We start from the raw sequence: 17,331 nt of genomic DNA, 5'->3' as shown, positions 1-17,331 counted from the left end.
AGAAGTCAGATACCTGACACGGTAACAGTCCAATTCTGGGAGCATTCATTTCGTTTAGCACATGGTTTCACAGTTGAACTTGAAACTTCTCTCTAAATACCAACACCCATAAGTGAAAATGCTTAAACTCCATTTCTCAGCTCACATTAAAGTGAGGAATATACGCTTCCTTTAATAGGCCCTACACTCCATGTAGGTGTTTCCAAGGTACGTACAATTGCTAACATTTGTATGATCCTATAATCCTAGGATTGCAAGTGATCAGAATGGTGATCCAAATGCTGGTAAGTGGATTTGACGCAGCACAAGACAACTTACTGATTTACCCAAAGTTTCATCTTTCAGAGATTGTGATCATGTCCCAAACAATATTAATTCAGCAGAATAGCAAAGGCCCAGCTCTGCTGAGAGTTACGCACGCACTAGTGACGGCGTATCCCGCGATGAAACAGCTTTGCTGCCATCCCTCACCTGTGCTGGAGGAGACTGCAAAGGGTTGTTCTCAAGTAGTAATACTTGCAGCTGTTTCATCTCTCTAAAACAAATGGGAATCACGAGCACTTTATTGCAGGAAAAGTCAAACTTTACCAAGGGAAGATCTACTAGTTCTAAAGAACAGGGCGGGGAGAAAAAGAAAAAGAAAACACAAATTCAGAAAGCAACAAGATTAAATGGCTAAACATTCAAAAATTCATTCTTTGCTTACCAGGAAAAATATTTAACATAATTGAAGCAAGTTGTGCATCAGGAATACGTGGTCTGTGTCTAAAATATTTTACTAAAGGAGAGGGGAAAATCTTCCATTGGGAGCACAATCATTTTAAATTGTTAGTAGTTCTGATAAGAGCTAAAAAACACTTGACATTTACAGTATCTTTTGTTTAGAAAGGCCTTTCTTCCAGCAGAACAATCACATAAGCCACCCCACATTGGGTAGGTTTATGCTTTCACTTCATTTGCAAGCATACGAACAATGTGCTAATCATCAAATATTCTTATCGAGTCAACAACGTATCTGGGCTGGCATAGTCTCAGAGCCAGTTACAAGAAATGTGTTCCTGGGTTTTCTAATTCTACTTTCAAGACTAAATGCCATCTAATTCAGAACTCTGCAATGGACCCTGTAATCCTGCTTTGATGAGGCTCAAGTCTACTGCTTTTGAAAAGTCTCCTGCAGCTCCACAAACAAGATAGAACATTATATTTAGCTTCAAATCCCCACCCAGTGGCATAGTAAACACTCAGTAATTTCAAGCATTCCAACCGACGCTGGCAGCTGCAGGGAACGAAGTCGACTATATTTCACGGAGCAAAGAGGCTGAGCGACAGCAGACACGTAGAGCGACACTAGGGCCAAGCAGTGAGGTCCCTGGGGGGGCCACTCCCACATATGGCAGAGGGGCCTCGGTAAGGGCTCTGGGCTCTGCGAGGAGATCCAAAGGGGAGGACAGGCAGGTGCTATATAAAGTGACCTGCGGTAAGAAGTGACCCGATTGCTTCTCCCCCCTACCACCCCCAAGTGTGCCTGAGGGTTTTCAGTCGACTCAGAGAGGCTGCTTCAAGTTCCACAAACAGAGATGCTCTTAGCAACCGTGATCTCTCCTCCAAGCCTCCTGGCCCCGGGCCTCTGGGTGTGGAAGGGACTTTCCTTGGTTCCTGCCTTAGGGGATTACTTTGTATTTAAAACAGGACCCAAGTGCGAGGAGAGAGGTTGAAGAGCATCCAACTCTGCAGGTCCCAAACTCAGTGCTGGGTGCCGAGCAAGTCCCTGCCCGAGCCCAGGCCTCATCCCCCACTTTCCGCCCCCACCCCCCCAAGAGCAGGGGCAGCGATTTGCCTGGCACCCTACTCATCCTGGAGGTTGCCTTGATGCTGTGAGCTGCAGGTAAAGGAGGGAGGGAGGACGGGGACCTGGAGGACAGCATGGAATCTGGAAGGTCAAGGGCAAAGTCAGATCTCTTTCACTTCATGGTTTATTCCTCAAACTGGACTAGTGTGTAGAGGGATTTGGATCCCGGAGGCAGATCCCCTTGCTGGAACCCTTAGTGATAGGGATCTGTCTCAGAGACTGTTCTTTTCACTCACTGAACTCAGGCCAGCAAATTTAGTGGCAAAACTTAACTGGATTCTGGATCTTCAGCGATTCTCTGCCTGGGACAGTGAAGGCTTTGAAGCAAGGCGGAGGGCTAAGTTCCTGGCAGGCACAGCAGGAAGGGGAGGAGAGGCAACTGAACCAAAGAGGGTAAATAAAGTAAGAATGGTTTGTATTATGACCCATTCCCGTTAATTGCAGTTTGGAACACAATTATCATCTTGGCTTCATTAGGAAAAACGAGAGCCTGGCAGTTTCACAACCAGAAAATGGTGGTGGTGGTGGTGGTAGTGGTGGCTGAGAACAGCGGCCCAGAAATGGTCGCAAGAAACAGGGCAGGAAAAGGGAGGAAGAGGAAAAAAAAAATTCCAAGGCACATCCTTTGTTGCAAAGAAGGTCAATGACGGGCTCCTTTAATCTTAACTCTGTCCATTCTGGGCCTAGAAAAAAACAAAATGCAGGTCTCCTCATTGCAGTATGTGTAGTGAAACCACCACAAAATTGATATGGGTAATTCGGCCACAGACTCGTTTTCCCTCCTGAGATTGAAAGCATATGGGGAAGGGTACTCACAGAGGAAAAACAAGTAAATACTCAAAGTCTTTAAATTCGTTGCCTGAAAGCACTATCAATGCCCTTTTGTTAATCGAGTTCTCTGGAGTGAAGCAGAAAAGAAACTTGATATGCAGGAAGTTATTAAAAAAAAAAAGAGAGAGAGAGATTTTTCCAGTAAACTGAAGTTTTAGCTTGGAGGATATATTTTTAAACTACTACACCTGAGAAAACCTAATTATGGAAAGGATAGAAATTTGTAACCGATCTTTTTTCAGGGATGGGAATGCCGTCCTCAGAGCAAGGGAATGCTCTGAAGGTAAGAGTGTAAGGAGTGGTGAGAGAAAGAAAGACCTTGGTTGCAGAAAAGACACACTTTTCACATGTTTCTAGACTATTCTAGGCATCCGTGAAACGATCGTTACCCTTTTTCTTTTGAAAATGAGAGTTTGGTGATCTGTCATGAGCTTTCAGCGATTAGCAACGAGAGCTTAGAGGAAAGTTGCATTTAGTGCCACAAGAGGTTTAATGCTTAGAAATGTGCTGTAAGAGCATCTCCCCTTTGCACTTGCTCAAACCAAGAAAAATAATTTCATCCCTTCAAAATGGATGAGACTGTGACAGAATGAAAAATCTATCTTTTTATACCTGGTTATCTCAAAGTCATAAACTAATAAGTCCTTGTGCCGACAGAGTTTCCACTTCTACTTCTTGAAGATGCTAGTTAGTGCACGAAAAGTGACAGGATGGCAGGTAGATACTCAAACCTCCCATCCAAGTGCATCATATTTTATAAAGTTTTTTCCCTTCCATGAGCTTCACCGGCTTGCCTTCAGGCCAAAGAGCAAGATGCAGGAACAGAATAATACAAATCAGGCGGTTCTCAACCAGCTGCAGTAGTGTCGGGTTAACCAAATGCTTTAGTTTCTGTTTCCAAGTATATGCTTTTGCTTTGAGGTATATTTTTAAATAGATGTGTGAACCCTGGTATGCCTGGTGGGCCTTAAATGAAACGGGTGGAAAGCAGTGCGATCTTTGAAACCTGGAATACGTCTTTTGGGAAAGCATTCGGTATTTTACTGCTCGTCGACTCATTCTGATTCAAGTCCAAACAAGAATCCCAACGTATGAAATTCAGATCCACCAACATCTACAGAGCTGCTTGTCAAAGTTCTTAATAGCCTGCAATTCCTGAAGAAATGTAACTTTTTATTGGAACCCAAAGACAGCATATCAGAATGACATGCTGTGGAAGCCCACAGGTGCAGGGAAGGGTTGGCCTGAGGCTGGCTTCTGAGTAGGGATGTCTGAGGGGGCAACCAGCCTCAACGCCGAGGTTCTGGAGGATCCCGGCTTCTGGCCTTTGGGAGACTCGCTGCAACAACCAGTGACGTTAGCCCACGTGCCACTTCAGCAGGGGTGGTCCTCTCACCTGAAGCATAGATTCTAGACTCAGGGGGCGGGTCCCAACCAGGGCGACCAGATACCCAAGGCCAGAGATCCTAACAGCTGGACCTATGAGACCAAACACATCGCCTAAGGTGTTGGCCCGATGTTCCAGAACGTTGCACATCCATACCAAAAACAACTCATGCTGCCTCCTGTTGTGAGCTGAACTGTATGTCCCCAAATTTCCTGCGTTGGAGTAGTCCTAGTTCCCAGAACCTCAGAATGTGGCTGTATCTGAAGATAAGGCCTTCAAAGGGGTATTAAGTTAAAATGAGGTCATGTGAGTGGGCCCTACCCAATATGACCAGTGTCCTTCTAAGAAGAGCAGATTAGGATGGAGACACAGAGGGAGGATGACGTGAGGATGCAGGGAGAAGCAAGCCATCTGTAAATCAGGGCAAGAAGCCTCAGGAGAGACCTTGATCTTAGATTCCCTGCCTCCAGAATTGTGGGAAAATAAATTTCTGTTGTTTAAGCCACTCAGTCTGTGATACTTTATTATGTGAGCAAACTAACAGACACACGGCCTTCTACGGGGGAATGGCTGCACTGTCGTGCCCCCGACTAAATATGAATATGAACTTTTCTGTTATCTGTGTGTGAAATTCATATGATTCATATTAATATAATTAATATTATTGGGCATGCATAAACATAACCAAACTACCTTCTTCCCAGAAGTAAGCAAACAAACAAAATAAACATCTCCTGTTTTATTCTTTTTTTACCTTGTGGTAAAACTTTAAGGTAATTTCTTCTGACATTCAGTTCCCGTAGAGATTTCAATTGACCTATCTGCTGGGGCAAGGCTGTGATCTCATTGCAGCTGACGTCCTGCATCAAAAAGCAAAGGCAGAAATGATAAACACCCTCTTCCAGGAAATCAAGCCTCCCGCGTGACATCTCCTTAAGGAATTTAAATATGAGGACAGCTCCTTGGGTTCATCGTTACCTTGGTCTGGATGCCCCTGGCCAAGCAAGGCTCAGCGCAGAGAAGGAAAAAGAAAGTGCATCCTTTTGAACATCCTCTGAGGCTGGAAGAGGAGAGAGGAAGGATGTCTGGGCCATTCAGGGGCTACTCTGTGGGCCTCGCACCTGCTGCGTTCTCGTGCTTCGATCGCATCTTACTGTCACGACGAACCCGTGAGGCCGTATTAGCAGCTTAGTAGTGTCAGAAAGGTGGGGCCCAGGGGGGTGAAGTCAGGCGTCCCGGGCAGTCAACACTAGGAACGAAGGCCGCCTGCTCCTCAGCTGCCCTCCCACAGCGCCTCGAAACAGAAGGTGACACACCCCACCTAGCACACACCCACATCTTACAGTGGAAACCATGACCCTTACGGCATCTTTTGGAGGCACTGTTTCTGTCGAATGGAGTCCGTGATGGGGGGCTGCACACTTTGTGCACCCAAATGCCTGCAAGCACATTTTTACCAGCAAGACCATGGGGCACACGGATGATGTCCCTTTCTTTCTTTTTTAAAGATTTATTTATTTATTTATATATTTATTTATTTATTTATTTATTTATTCATAGAGACAAACACAGAGAGAGAGAGAGAGAGAGAGGCAGAGACACAGGCAGAGGGAGAAGCAGGCTCCATGCAGGGAGCCCAATGTGGGACTTGATCCGGGGTCTCCAGGATCACGCCCCGGGCTGCAGGTGGTGCTAAGTCGCTGGGCCACCCGGGCTGCCTATGACGTCCCTTTCTTGCAGGGAAAAACGTAACATCCCATCAATTGTGGATGGGGACCACTGCCCAACAGGCTCAGAGTGAGAGCTGCAGCCTCACCCTTCTTATCCGCTCCCCTCATCCCCTCTGCCTCTTCCTCTGGAAGCTCAGCCCCCACCCCGGCTACTGTCCTGTTCGGAGCCATGTCCTCCCTCCTGTGACACTGCGGTGCTCCCCAGTCACTTCCCGGCCTCCTGCTCCTCAATCTGCCAGAGTGTCCTTTCCCTGCGTCACCTGCCAGCTCAGACGTCTGTCCCAGCTCCGGAAGCGCAGGAGGGATCGTCCCCAAGTTGGCAGCTCCGGTGCTGGTCTGTGTATCCTGTGCCATCTCCCTGAGAGCCCCCCTTGCGTCCCCAAGCCCCCCCCCCACCCGTGGCCGTCTGCTGTCACCAGTGTGTGTCCCAGCCTTTCAGGGGCCCACACCTGGTCGGGCTCTTCCCTGCCTGGCGCGCCCCCCCAGTGTGGTCCCCTTGGCCCCCCTGCACCGTCCAAGGCTGAATTCAACGCTGGCTCCTCTCGGAGGCCTTTGTGGAGGTGTCCCCCTTTCATCCCCGTCTGATCACGCGCCCAGGGACAACGACGGCGCCGTCCTCCGTGGTCCTGCCCTCATGAGCTCACACGTTTGCCTTCCCTACGAGCCTGTGAGCTCCTCGATGGGAGATCCTGGGTCTTAGCCACTCCGTCTTCCCGGCGCTGAGCAGAATGCCAGGGATAAAGCGAGGGATGGGTCCCACGGCTGGCGCTCTGGGACGCTCCGACCTACATACCAATCCCTGGCGGGTCCTGCTTGAGACAGCAGAGCCCCAGATCTACTTGGGCGAGGTCTGATCCCAATGAGATCGAGTGTTTAAATACCCCACATCACTCCTGAACCTGCAAAAAACCAAACCAAACCAAACCAAACCAAACAAAACAAAACAAAAAAACCCTTTCCCACCCCGCTTTTAGAAGGCAGCAAGGCCTGACTGCAGAAATCAGTCCCACACTCACTCTGATGAGAAGAGCTCACCACTGACCCGTTGCCAGAAATCCCAGGGCTCCCTGTGAGAGCGGGACCATGCGGAACACAGGGGAGCACTGTCCTCTAATCTCTTCTCATCTGGAAACCCGCAGGTGATCCGCCAATCTGGCAAGGTCATGAGGCTGCTAGCGAGTATCACCTGCTGAAGAGGAATAAGGAGTGCGGCGGCCCTCTGCAGAGGCCGAGTCTACACAGTGCACTCAGCCACGGTCCCGCTCTATGCTCTGCGTCTGACCAACAACGCGGAGTGTCCCATGCCATCACCCCGGGCTGGCTCTTGATGCATTAAAACAAAAACAAAAACCCACAGGTACATCGGCAGAGAAGTAAAAGTCTAAAGGAAGGAATTAAAGAATTAAGAGGTCCGGAGATTTGTTCAGTCACTTTTGCCCCTCACTGAGTCACTAAATACTTCTGCCTTTCTGCATAGACTTCCATATACAAGAAGCAAAAAAACGAAATGCCACCTTTTCCTGATTCCTATGGCTTCTGATCAGCCACAGACAGTAACCAAATCCTTTCAGTGAGATCTTTATATTTCTTTGCCTCAATCAAGTCACGAAGAAGCAAGAGGTAGTAGCATTACACACTTTTAGCCGAGCTCTCACATAGACGGTATACAGGTAAGCCCTAGAGATATATGAGATTAAATCATCCTATTGGACTCGCAACCACAGTCACACTGGTGGTAGCTGGGGCTGGGGTGGGGGGTGGGGAGGTCACAAGGGAAGAAACAGGGGGCATTTTCCATCCCTAGAGAGGAGTTAATGTGACTGACATCCCCACTCACTTTTTGTAAGTCAGTGTGTGAATGTACAAGAAAGATCCTTTTTGCAGTTGAAGGGAATCAGATTTTTGATATGAAACTGACAATTTTCCCAAGTTCCAAGGACAGAATTCTTTTAAGAATCATTCTTGTATTTTATTATTTATTGGGGGGGGGGGCGAAGGGGAGAGGGAGAGAGAGAGTTCCAAGCAGACTCCCTGCTAATCGAGGAGACCAATACAGGGCTCAATCCCACGACCCCGAGACCAAGACCCGAGCCTAAACCGAGGGTTGGACACTCAACCAAATGAGCCACACAGGCACCCCCCAAAAAATCACTTAAAAAAAAAAAAGAGAAGAGAGAGGGAAACAAATAGATAACAGATATATTAAGGCAGCATATTCACAGCATAAAGTCTCATTCAGTCGTATCCTATTTTTTGGTCCGTACTATATTCACCTTGCGTGCCGCTGATTACCCGCTGCTGTTTCCCGAAATACCAGGTAATTTTTTTTTAAACATATGTTTCTCACATAATGGCTTCATCAAGGAAAATCAACTCCCTTCAACTATATTTCAATGCTTATTTACTAGTAAGGAAAGCAGTTACTCAATTTACACTTAAAAAAAGAACATAACAATACAGAGTTTTTCGTTCTGACTTGCAGGACAGGACATCTGTAGACAATCAGAAACACAAGGTCCAATTGTCCATTCACATTTGGAGGGCTGTATGGTGAAGGTCAAATTATTCTAATAGCACTCTGCTGTCAGGTATTTCCTGTCCTGCCAAAACAACGAGGAGAAAAGGCGCCGGGAGATCCAGCGTGAAAGCCAGATAAAGACTTCTTGCTATTGTAGCATCGATATTGTGAAATTATGCAAAGTCTATGGCCTTCCAGTCACTGAACGCTGCTATGTTTTAAAGGAGCTATGAATCTCATCACAAAAATTAAAACCCCGTGGGTCTTAAGTCACTGCGGAATGAGGAGGAGGGGGGAGGGGATGTTAGTCTAAATTGAGGGATAAGATAGAGATAAGATGTTTCAGTTCAGAACACGTGAAAGCAGTATTCCTAGGACGGTCTGGTTCTCTAGGACATGTCTGTCCACATTTAGCCTAAGGTATGGTTCTTTTTTTTTTTTTTTTAATTTTGAGTTCATTTTAAAAAGGTAATGTTTAGGAAAATAAATTTAATAAATAAGTGACACCAATACCTCATACTTCTGCATTTAGGGAGAATTTACCAAGCTATGACTTTCTGATTCATTGGCTCTTTTTAGAATAGTAAAGTGAATCCCTTCTGAATTGCTTATTAGCCCCTAAGCTCTATCTTAGAAAATAATTATCTCAAGCTTCAGTGAATCAAATTACCATATATTTACTGTTAGAATATTGCAAATATACAGGTAGGCCAGGAAGAAATCATCATAAGCATGTCATACATATTTACTAATTCTATTCTCTAGTATATAGAAATGAATCTAGTTTATATACAAGAACATTAAGTCTCGAACTTAAGTTTTTATGGAACGGCCAGCTCAACTTAGTAATTGAGATAAAGATCAAATGGAGAATTTTAACTATGACTTAAGATAAACTTTTTTTCCACTAGTTTAATCAACATGTTTTTAAGTAACCAAAGGAAAAACTTTAGAGTCATTTCATGCCAGCCCCTTCAGGCAATAAAGGAAGTCTCTAGAAGTGTTAAATGCACATTGGAGACTAATAGATTTTTGTTATTAAGTGCTAGTTGTTAATTTACTACCTTCAGTATGCAAAAATGATAAGGATTTAAAACATCAGATTAATTCAGGGGTTATTAAATTATTATTAATGTTCACTTTCAGAAAATAGTCTTTAAAAAAAAAGAAAAGTGTTTTCAAGGAGTAACCTCTAATGAAAACCAACACAACCACTGTGGATTGTGTCAAGACGATCTTGGTTAGGGAAAGACGTCCAGTGAGACCAGGCCACCCTGTGCAAATACATGCGGTATTCTCACAAGCTAACTTGCTCTGACCCTCAGGTTTTCAAAAATCTAGTGTGGTTATACAATCGCTTCAGTCATATTTTTGTAATAAATGTAGCTCTTTATTTAATGGAAGGAAATGCGAACATTCTGACAGGAAATCCAAGCTATTAACTCCCATCATGGGATCATGCTCTTTTTTTGGGGGAAATGTCTATTGTATGACTCACTGTGTAACTGTAGGTAAATGTCTTAACCTCTCTGTGCCTATGTACAAAGAAGTGGCAAGATTAAATAATTCAAATTTCCTTGTGATATTAGGAAAATCCATTTATCACAACAGAGATAATGAAGAGATTTTAAAAGTCAGATACTTAACTCAGGAATAATGTCAATTTTGATTCCATAACAATCAAAAACCTCAATGCCTGTAGTCAGAACTTTTTTTTAAGAAAAATTAAGGGACGCCTGGGTGGCTCAGTGGTTGAGCGTCTGCCTTTGGCTCAGGGTGATCCCAGGGTCCTGGGATGGGCTCCCTGCAGGGAGCCTGCTTCTCCCTTTGCCTGTGTCTCTTGCCTCTCTCTCTTTGTCTCTCATGAATAAATAAATAAGATCCTTAAAAAAATGAATCTGCTCATTTATATTCAAGACTTTATCAAGCAACCTCTGGTAGGATAAATTATCACATTAGTGAATGTCTCCTTTCAGTATAAAACACAACTTCACACCTTTTCGCATACCACCCCAATGTTCTCCAACAGAATGGATCTTCAACAAGCCATGGATTCCCAACTGTCCCACAGGAACCAGAGGGGCTGGGGCATCTCCAGAGACCACAAGTGGAAAAATGACTATGTGAGACACATGAATTTATGTCTTCCCAATACCTAGCTCAGAGGTCGGAATGCCATGGATGAAAATAAGGAAGAAGGGATTTTCCTCAGATGTAGGACGATACACCCAGTGTCTTGTCAATAATTGATCCTTGAAATCAAACTCCCCACACAAATAAACATTTCATGAAAAGAGAATAAAAAAAGAGAGGTCTAGTCAGGGCCAGGAAATGTACCTTTCCTTGCATCAGGCTCTCTGAGTTTTTCGGTTTTAGGAGTAGCTTTCTGGACCAGTGATAATACGTCCTCTTACATGCAGGTAAGAGCTGGGAGCCATAGTTTTCAATGCCCGAGTTGGGGAAAGACAAATGGAAAGAAACCACACAAGGGATAGACCATCTCTGGACCCCAGCAGGTCAGTATGCACAGGAAACTATGAGAAAACTCAAGTTCACCATGCTTTCCGTGGTGTGCTTGTCTTCACAGCTCTAAGGTCATTACAACACAGGCCATTCATATGGCATCTCTCACCAAATATCCAACATGCCTCTTCCTTCAGGCATGGTTTGACAGTAAAAGAACCATGTTTCCAAGTGTTAATGTGGTTTTAACGAAGACAATAAGGTTTAGTCAACACCAGAACAGTCCAATGACCTTCCCTGCCAGGCTGGAGCTCCTCTGTGAGGAAACTTCCAGACAGACACTGACCCTCTTTTTAAAACATTCATTCTCTGATTCACTCTTGGCTATTCATGCTCTGCCCCAACTTTAATGAGAAAACCATTGCAAGGTAAACCAGGAACTCACCCAACAAACAAAACATGGCCCCTCTCCATGAGACACTTAGTCTAGAAGAAGATACAGCAAGAACAGCTGCGTGGTGCTGTTGACAGAGTTGGGGCTTTCATCACACAAGACTGGTTTTTATACCCCAGTCCCACCCCTCCATGTAGCCCCATGGCTTTGGGTAAGTAATTCTGAAACTCAAATTTGTTTACGAAATGTAGATATGATACCTGCCTGGCTGAGTTATTGTCAAGATTGTATGAAATAATCCACGTCATGTACCTAGCAGAGTGCCAGGCATATAGTAGGTGTGCAGTAAATGCCAGGGCTTTTCCTCTTTCTCTTACAGAAAGAACACCCAGATATAAAGACTTAGAAAGCAACATACCTATTACAGCTACAGCTCTGAGAGTGCCAGAGGGACAGAAGTATTCAACGTGGCCAAGAAGGCAGGAAGTCCTAGCTCATTCATTCCCACCAGAAATGGCCCCGGAGGGGCCAGCTTCACAGAACTAAGATTCCTTAAATTCTCTTGCACCTGAAACAGCATAGAACTCTAGCCTGGCCTCTCACGGATTTGAAAAAAGACATCTCAACAGGTGTTTCTTAATGGCTTCTTCATGGGAGGAGGAATAATTGTGTTCCTCTGTTCTCTGCACAATCTCAAATGGCTGGACAAGCCAATAACTGCATGGCAATGCTTTCTGTTTTATTTTCAGATAAGTGTGACATATATTTAAGATGGTAAGATGGTGTTTTTCAACTCTTAAAAATTAGAGAGGAAGACTCTTTTCTTGCAGACAGCTGTGGTACTTTGGGTTTTGTTATTTAAGCCACTGATGACTCTGGAATACTCACACTTGGAAGAGAAGAGACTTTACAGCTCCATCTAGGATACTGTTTGAGTCTAATGTGAAATTTAAAAATATTTCTTCCAAAATAGCTAAACAATGCTCAGAGCCTGATAACCTGAGTGATTTTATCAGCATTTAATTGGCTTAGGGTACTCTGAATGCTTGGGGGCAGGGCAGTGCCTCCCCAAATTTTTTAACAAGTTGGTTACCATGTAAGTAACTATAAAACAAAAACCTCCCAAGCAAGTCTAGAATTATTGCAGGCTCTCTAGGGAACTTCTTTCCAACTGCTAGCTAAAAATTCATTTGACATGGTTACCTACAGTAGCACTACTATTTTAAGCAAAAAGAGATGAAAGATAAGTAAGAACGGATGGAAACTAATCTTTTTTTAGTCTGTGACCTTAAGCAAGGCCAGTCACCCCTTGTGGTTAAATAATGGCAATGATTTAAATATTCACCAATGTCACAGATAAATGCTTTTTACAAGATCGTGCATGCTCACACAGTTAAGGAACACAAGCTACAAAGCTGCCCCACCCAGTAGTTTGGACAGTAGCTACATGTGGCCACTGAGTGTTAGCAATGGGGCTGGTCCAACCTGTGAGATGCTGGCAGTATAAAATAGACACTGGATTTCAAAGACTTAATGTGAAAAAAATATAAAATATCTCATAAATTTTATATCACATTTATGCTGAAATAATATTTTAGCCATCTTGCATAAAATAAATCATTAAAATGAACTTCACTTGCTTTTTAAAAAAAAAATGTGGCTACCAATGCATTTAAAATGACATTTGCTGACACCAGCAAGGCAAAAAGAAAGAAAAGGCATCCAAATTGAAAAGGAAGAAGTAAAGCTGTCAATAGTTGCAGATGACTTTATACACTATATAGAAAACCCTGAAGGCTCCACCAAAAAAAAAAAAAAAAAAAAAAAAACTACAACTGACAAATGAATTCAGTAAAGTCTCAGGATATAAAATCAATGTGTAGGAATCTGTTGCATTTCTATACACTAATAATGAAGCAGCAGGAAGAAAAATTAAGAAAAGAATTCCATTTACAATTATATAAAAAATAGTAAGATACCTAGGAATAAACCTAACCAAAGAGGAAAAAGACCTGTACTCTAAAAAGTATAAAACACTGATGAAAGAAATTGAAGACTATACGAAAAATGGAAAGACATTCCATGCTTGTGGATTGGAAGAACAAACATTGTTAAAATGCCTATGCTACACAAAGCAATCTGCACCTTTAACGCAATCCCTATCAAAATACCAATAGCATTTGTCACACAACTAGAACAAATCATCCTTAAAAGACTCCAAATTGCCAAAGCAATTTTGAAAAAGCAAAGCAAAGCTGGAGGCATCACAATTCCAGACCTCAAATTATATTACAAAGCTGCAGTCCTCAAAACTCTGTAGTACTAGCACAAAAATAGACACATAAATCAATAGGACAAAACAGAAAACCCAAAAATAAATCCACAATTATAAGGTCAATTAATCTTTGACAAAGCAGGAAAGAATATCCAATGGGGAAAAGAGAGTCTCTTCAACACACGGTGTTGGGAAAACTGGACCAGGAACATGCAAAACAGTGAAACCGGACCACTTTTTTACACCATATGCAAAAACTCAAAATGGATTAAAGACCTAAATGTGAGACCTGAAACCATAAAAATCCTCAAAGAAAGTGCAGGCAGTGAGTTCCCTGACATGGGCCACAGCACCATTTTTCTAGATGTGTTTCCTGAGACAAAGGAAACAGAAGCAAAAATAAACTATTAGGACTACATCAAGATTAAAAGCTGCTGCACAGTGAAGGAAACAATCTGCAAAACTAAAAGGCACCCCTACTGAATGGGAGAAGATATTTGCAAATGACAGTATCCAATAAAGAGTTAGTATCCAAAGTATATAAAGATCTTATACAAATCAACACCTAAAAAAATCCCAAATAATCCAATTAAAAAATGGGCATAAGGCATGATCAGACATTTCTCCAAAGAAGATGGCCAACAGATGGCCAACAGACACATGAAGAGATGCTCAACCTCACTCACCATGAGGGAAATGCAAATCAAAACTACAATGATACTACCTCACACCTGTCAGAATGGCTAAAATCAAAACCACAAGAAACAGCAAATGTTGGCAAGGTTGTGGAGAAAAAGGAAGCCCTGTGTACTGTTGGTGGGAATGCAAACTGGTGCAGCCACTATGGAACAGTGTGGAGGCTCCTCAAAAAAGTTAAGAATAGAACTACTCTATGATCCAGAAATAACACTATTGGGTATTTACCCAAAGAATATAAAAATACCTTTTTTTATATATAAAAAATGTACTTTTAAAAATATATATAAAATAAATATTTCTAAATAAAAAATATATTTTATACATAAATATGTATTTATTTTATATTTTTATCTAAAAAATAATTTTTATATATCTATATGCCCTATATTTATAACAGCATTATTTACAATAGCCAAATTATGGAAACGGTCTCAGTGTCCACTGACTGATAAATGGTGTACACACATGTACACACACACACACACACACACACACACACACAATGGAATATTATGCAGCCATAAAAAAGAATGAAATTTTGCAACAACATGAGTGGAGACAGGGAGTACTATGCTAAGTGAAATGAGTCAAAGAAACACAAATAGCACCTGATTTCACTTAGATGCAGACTTTAAGAAACAAATGAGAAAAGGAAAGAGAGAGAGAGAGAAAGGGGGTGGAGAGAGAAACAAGCCAAGAAACAGACTCTTGACTACAGAGAACAAATGAATGGTTACATGGTTACCAGAGGGGAGGTGGATGGGAGATGGATGAAACAGGTGATGAGGACTTAGGAGGGCACCTGTCCTGATAAGTACCCCGTGGTATATCGAAGTGTTAACTCACTATATTGTACACAGGAGACTAATATAATGCTGTGTGCCAACTACACTGGAATTAAGAATGGAATGGAATGGAATGGAATGGAATGGAATGGAATGGAATGGAATGGAATGGAATAGAATAGAATAGAATAGAATAGAATAGAATAGAATAGAATAGAATAGAATAGAATAGAATAGAATAGAATAGAATAACGTTTGCTGCTTGGTAGTATCTTCCTATCAAACGGTGCTGGGTGAGGGTGTTTCAGCTCACATTCCAAGTTAGCTATGACACAGTGACCTTCAGTACATCACAGGCTGTCTCTCTACCTTGTTTTTTTTTTTTTTTTTTTTTTTTCATTTATAAGGTATCAAGAGCTTGGACTAGATGCTTTGAAAACCCCTGGGGCTCTAACATTCCAGGATCCAAGGACTCACCAGGTACTGCTGGGGGAGAAAAGATGCCAGAGCCAGTGGATGACAGTGCTAAATAGGTAGTTGGTTGCACGAGGAGGCAGGGCAGCCTTTGCGAGAGTGGGCTCTGGACAGGGTACCTAAGAAGAGCTCAAGGGGTCCCTTATGAGCCACCCCACAGCTCGTGGGTCCTGAGGCGGGAGACAGGCTGTTCCACCTCTGCAGCCATGCCAGCCCAGCAGCTGACGAGAGCATGTGGGGGAAGCCCTGCTCTGCTGTGGGGCTGGCTCTGGGCTCAGCACACGTGCCACATGCGCCACAGGTGCCATGGATGAGCTGGCCTGTAGCCGTGGCCACAGCGCAGCTGAATGCAGGGCATGCTGTGGGCTTAGGCCCAGGGTGCAGGGGGTGGGAACACATTCGGGAGGCCAATAGGTTCCAACACACCGACCTGGCCAGCGTGCCTCCCTGTGTGGGAGCCCAAGAAGTGGGGGGAAAACCTACCTGTCATTCATATTGTGTTTGTAAGACTTAAGCCACATTCTTAGCACACCTGGATTTTGTGGTTTATCAGACTCCCAAAGGGAAGTATTCTCAAAAAAGAAAAATAAGTATTATGGCTATCAGTTTCAATCCCCAGCATTACTCTGTATTATGTTTCTGTTTTCTGGAACCAGTTAAGGTGGCACCTTCTGAATTAGCTTGGATTGTAAGACAGTCATCCCCCCGCCAGGCTGAGCACCTGGGAGTCTGCACGGTCTGTCCCAAGCCACCTGCTCGGCCCACTTTCCACCGTTTGACAGCAGCATTTAGCAAACATTGACTAGGTGTCTATCTTGTGCCAAGCACTGGGTACGACAGCAAGTTCCTGTCCTCAGGCGGCTTTCAAGATCTAGGGGGAGCTGGCACGGAGAATGCCAAGGAAGAGGACAAGTGTGATTCCATGGAATTCAGAGATACGTCCAGGGTGCTTGTGTTCGGAGCACCTAGCTCTGGCTCGGAGGATCTGGGAAGGCTTTCTGGAGGAAGTGAGATCTAATGTGGCTAAGAATGGATCAAGAGAAGAGGAGAAGGAAGAAACAGCTCATACAGAGTCAGTGAGATGCTTCCAAGTCCAGAAGAGGAAATGAACAAGGTGCATTCCTAGAAGGCTGGAACTCAGAGGGTAAAGGAGCCCCGGACAGGAGATGAATCTGGGGAGACAGGCAGGGACCAAGAGTCCTGAGGATGGTCTTGAATGGCCTGTGGAGGAGCGGATGGTGGCCTAGTTCTAAGGTCGTGGCTGTGAGAATTGAACGCCCAGCCTACCTAGCTTAGCCTCCGCAGGATTTAAACTGCTTCCCACTCCCCACTCATGCCGTATCCTCCCGGGCTGTCTTGCCTTTGCACAAGCTGTCCTCTCTCTCTCTCTCTCTCTCATATTAAATTCAATCAGCCAACATGTAGCACCTCATTTGTTTCAGATGTAGTGTTTAGTAATTTCTCAGTTGCGCATAACACCCAGGGCTCATCCCATCACGTGCCCTCCTTAACGCCCATCATCCACTTATCCCAACCCCCACCCACCTCCTCTCTCAGAACCCTCCGTTTGTTTCCTCTGATTAAGAGTTTCTCATGGTTTGTCTTCCTCTCTGATGACTTCCCATTCAGGTTTCCGTCCCTTCCCCTATGATGCTCTGTGCTGTTTCTTCTATTCCACAGATGAGGGAAGCCATGTAATTGTCCTTCTCCAATGGACTCACTCAGCATAATACCTTCCAGTTCCATCCACGTGGAAGCAAATGGTGGGTATTTGTCGTTTCTAATGGCTGAGGAATACTCCATCGTATACATGGACCACATCTTCTGTATCCAGTCATCTGTCGATGGACACTGAGGCTCCTCGCACAGTGTGGCTATTGTGGACATTGCTGCTGTGAACATCGGGGTGCAGGTGTCCCGGCGTTT

General features: G+C 43.9%; 1 protein-coding gene across 4 annotated transcripts in view; it reads right to left on the bottom strand.

Moving 5' to 3' along the window:
- Positions 1-17,331, bottom strand: part of LRCH1 (leucine rich repeats and calponin homology domain containing 1) — a 212,487-nt gene that overhangs the window by 66,674 nt on the left and 128,482 nt on the right. For all 4 annotated transcript variants that reach the window (XM_072783082.1, XM_072783085.1, XM_072783083.1 and 1 more), the window contains exons 4-5: positions 4,822-4,927; positions 472-608 (exon numbers count right to left, since the gene is read on the bottom strand). In XM_072783082.1, the coding sequence (XP_072639183.1) occupies positions 472-608; positions 4,822-4,927 (243 nt within the window). The remainder of the gene's footprint in view (positions 1-471; positions 609-4,821; positions 4,928-17,331) is intronic.

This window comes from Canis lupus, chromosome 17 (assembly GCF_048164855.1).
Source record: "Canis lupus baileyi chromosome 17, mCanLup2.hap1, whole genome shotgun sequence".
Classification (NCBI taxonomy): Eukaryota; Metazoa; Chordata; class Mammalia; order Carnivora; family Canidae; genus Canis; species Canis lupus.
The sequence above is the reverse complement of the archived record's forward strand: the minus strand, read 5'-3'. Positions and strand labels throughout refer to the sequence as shown.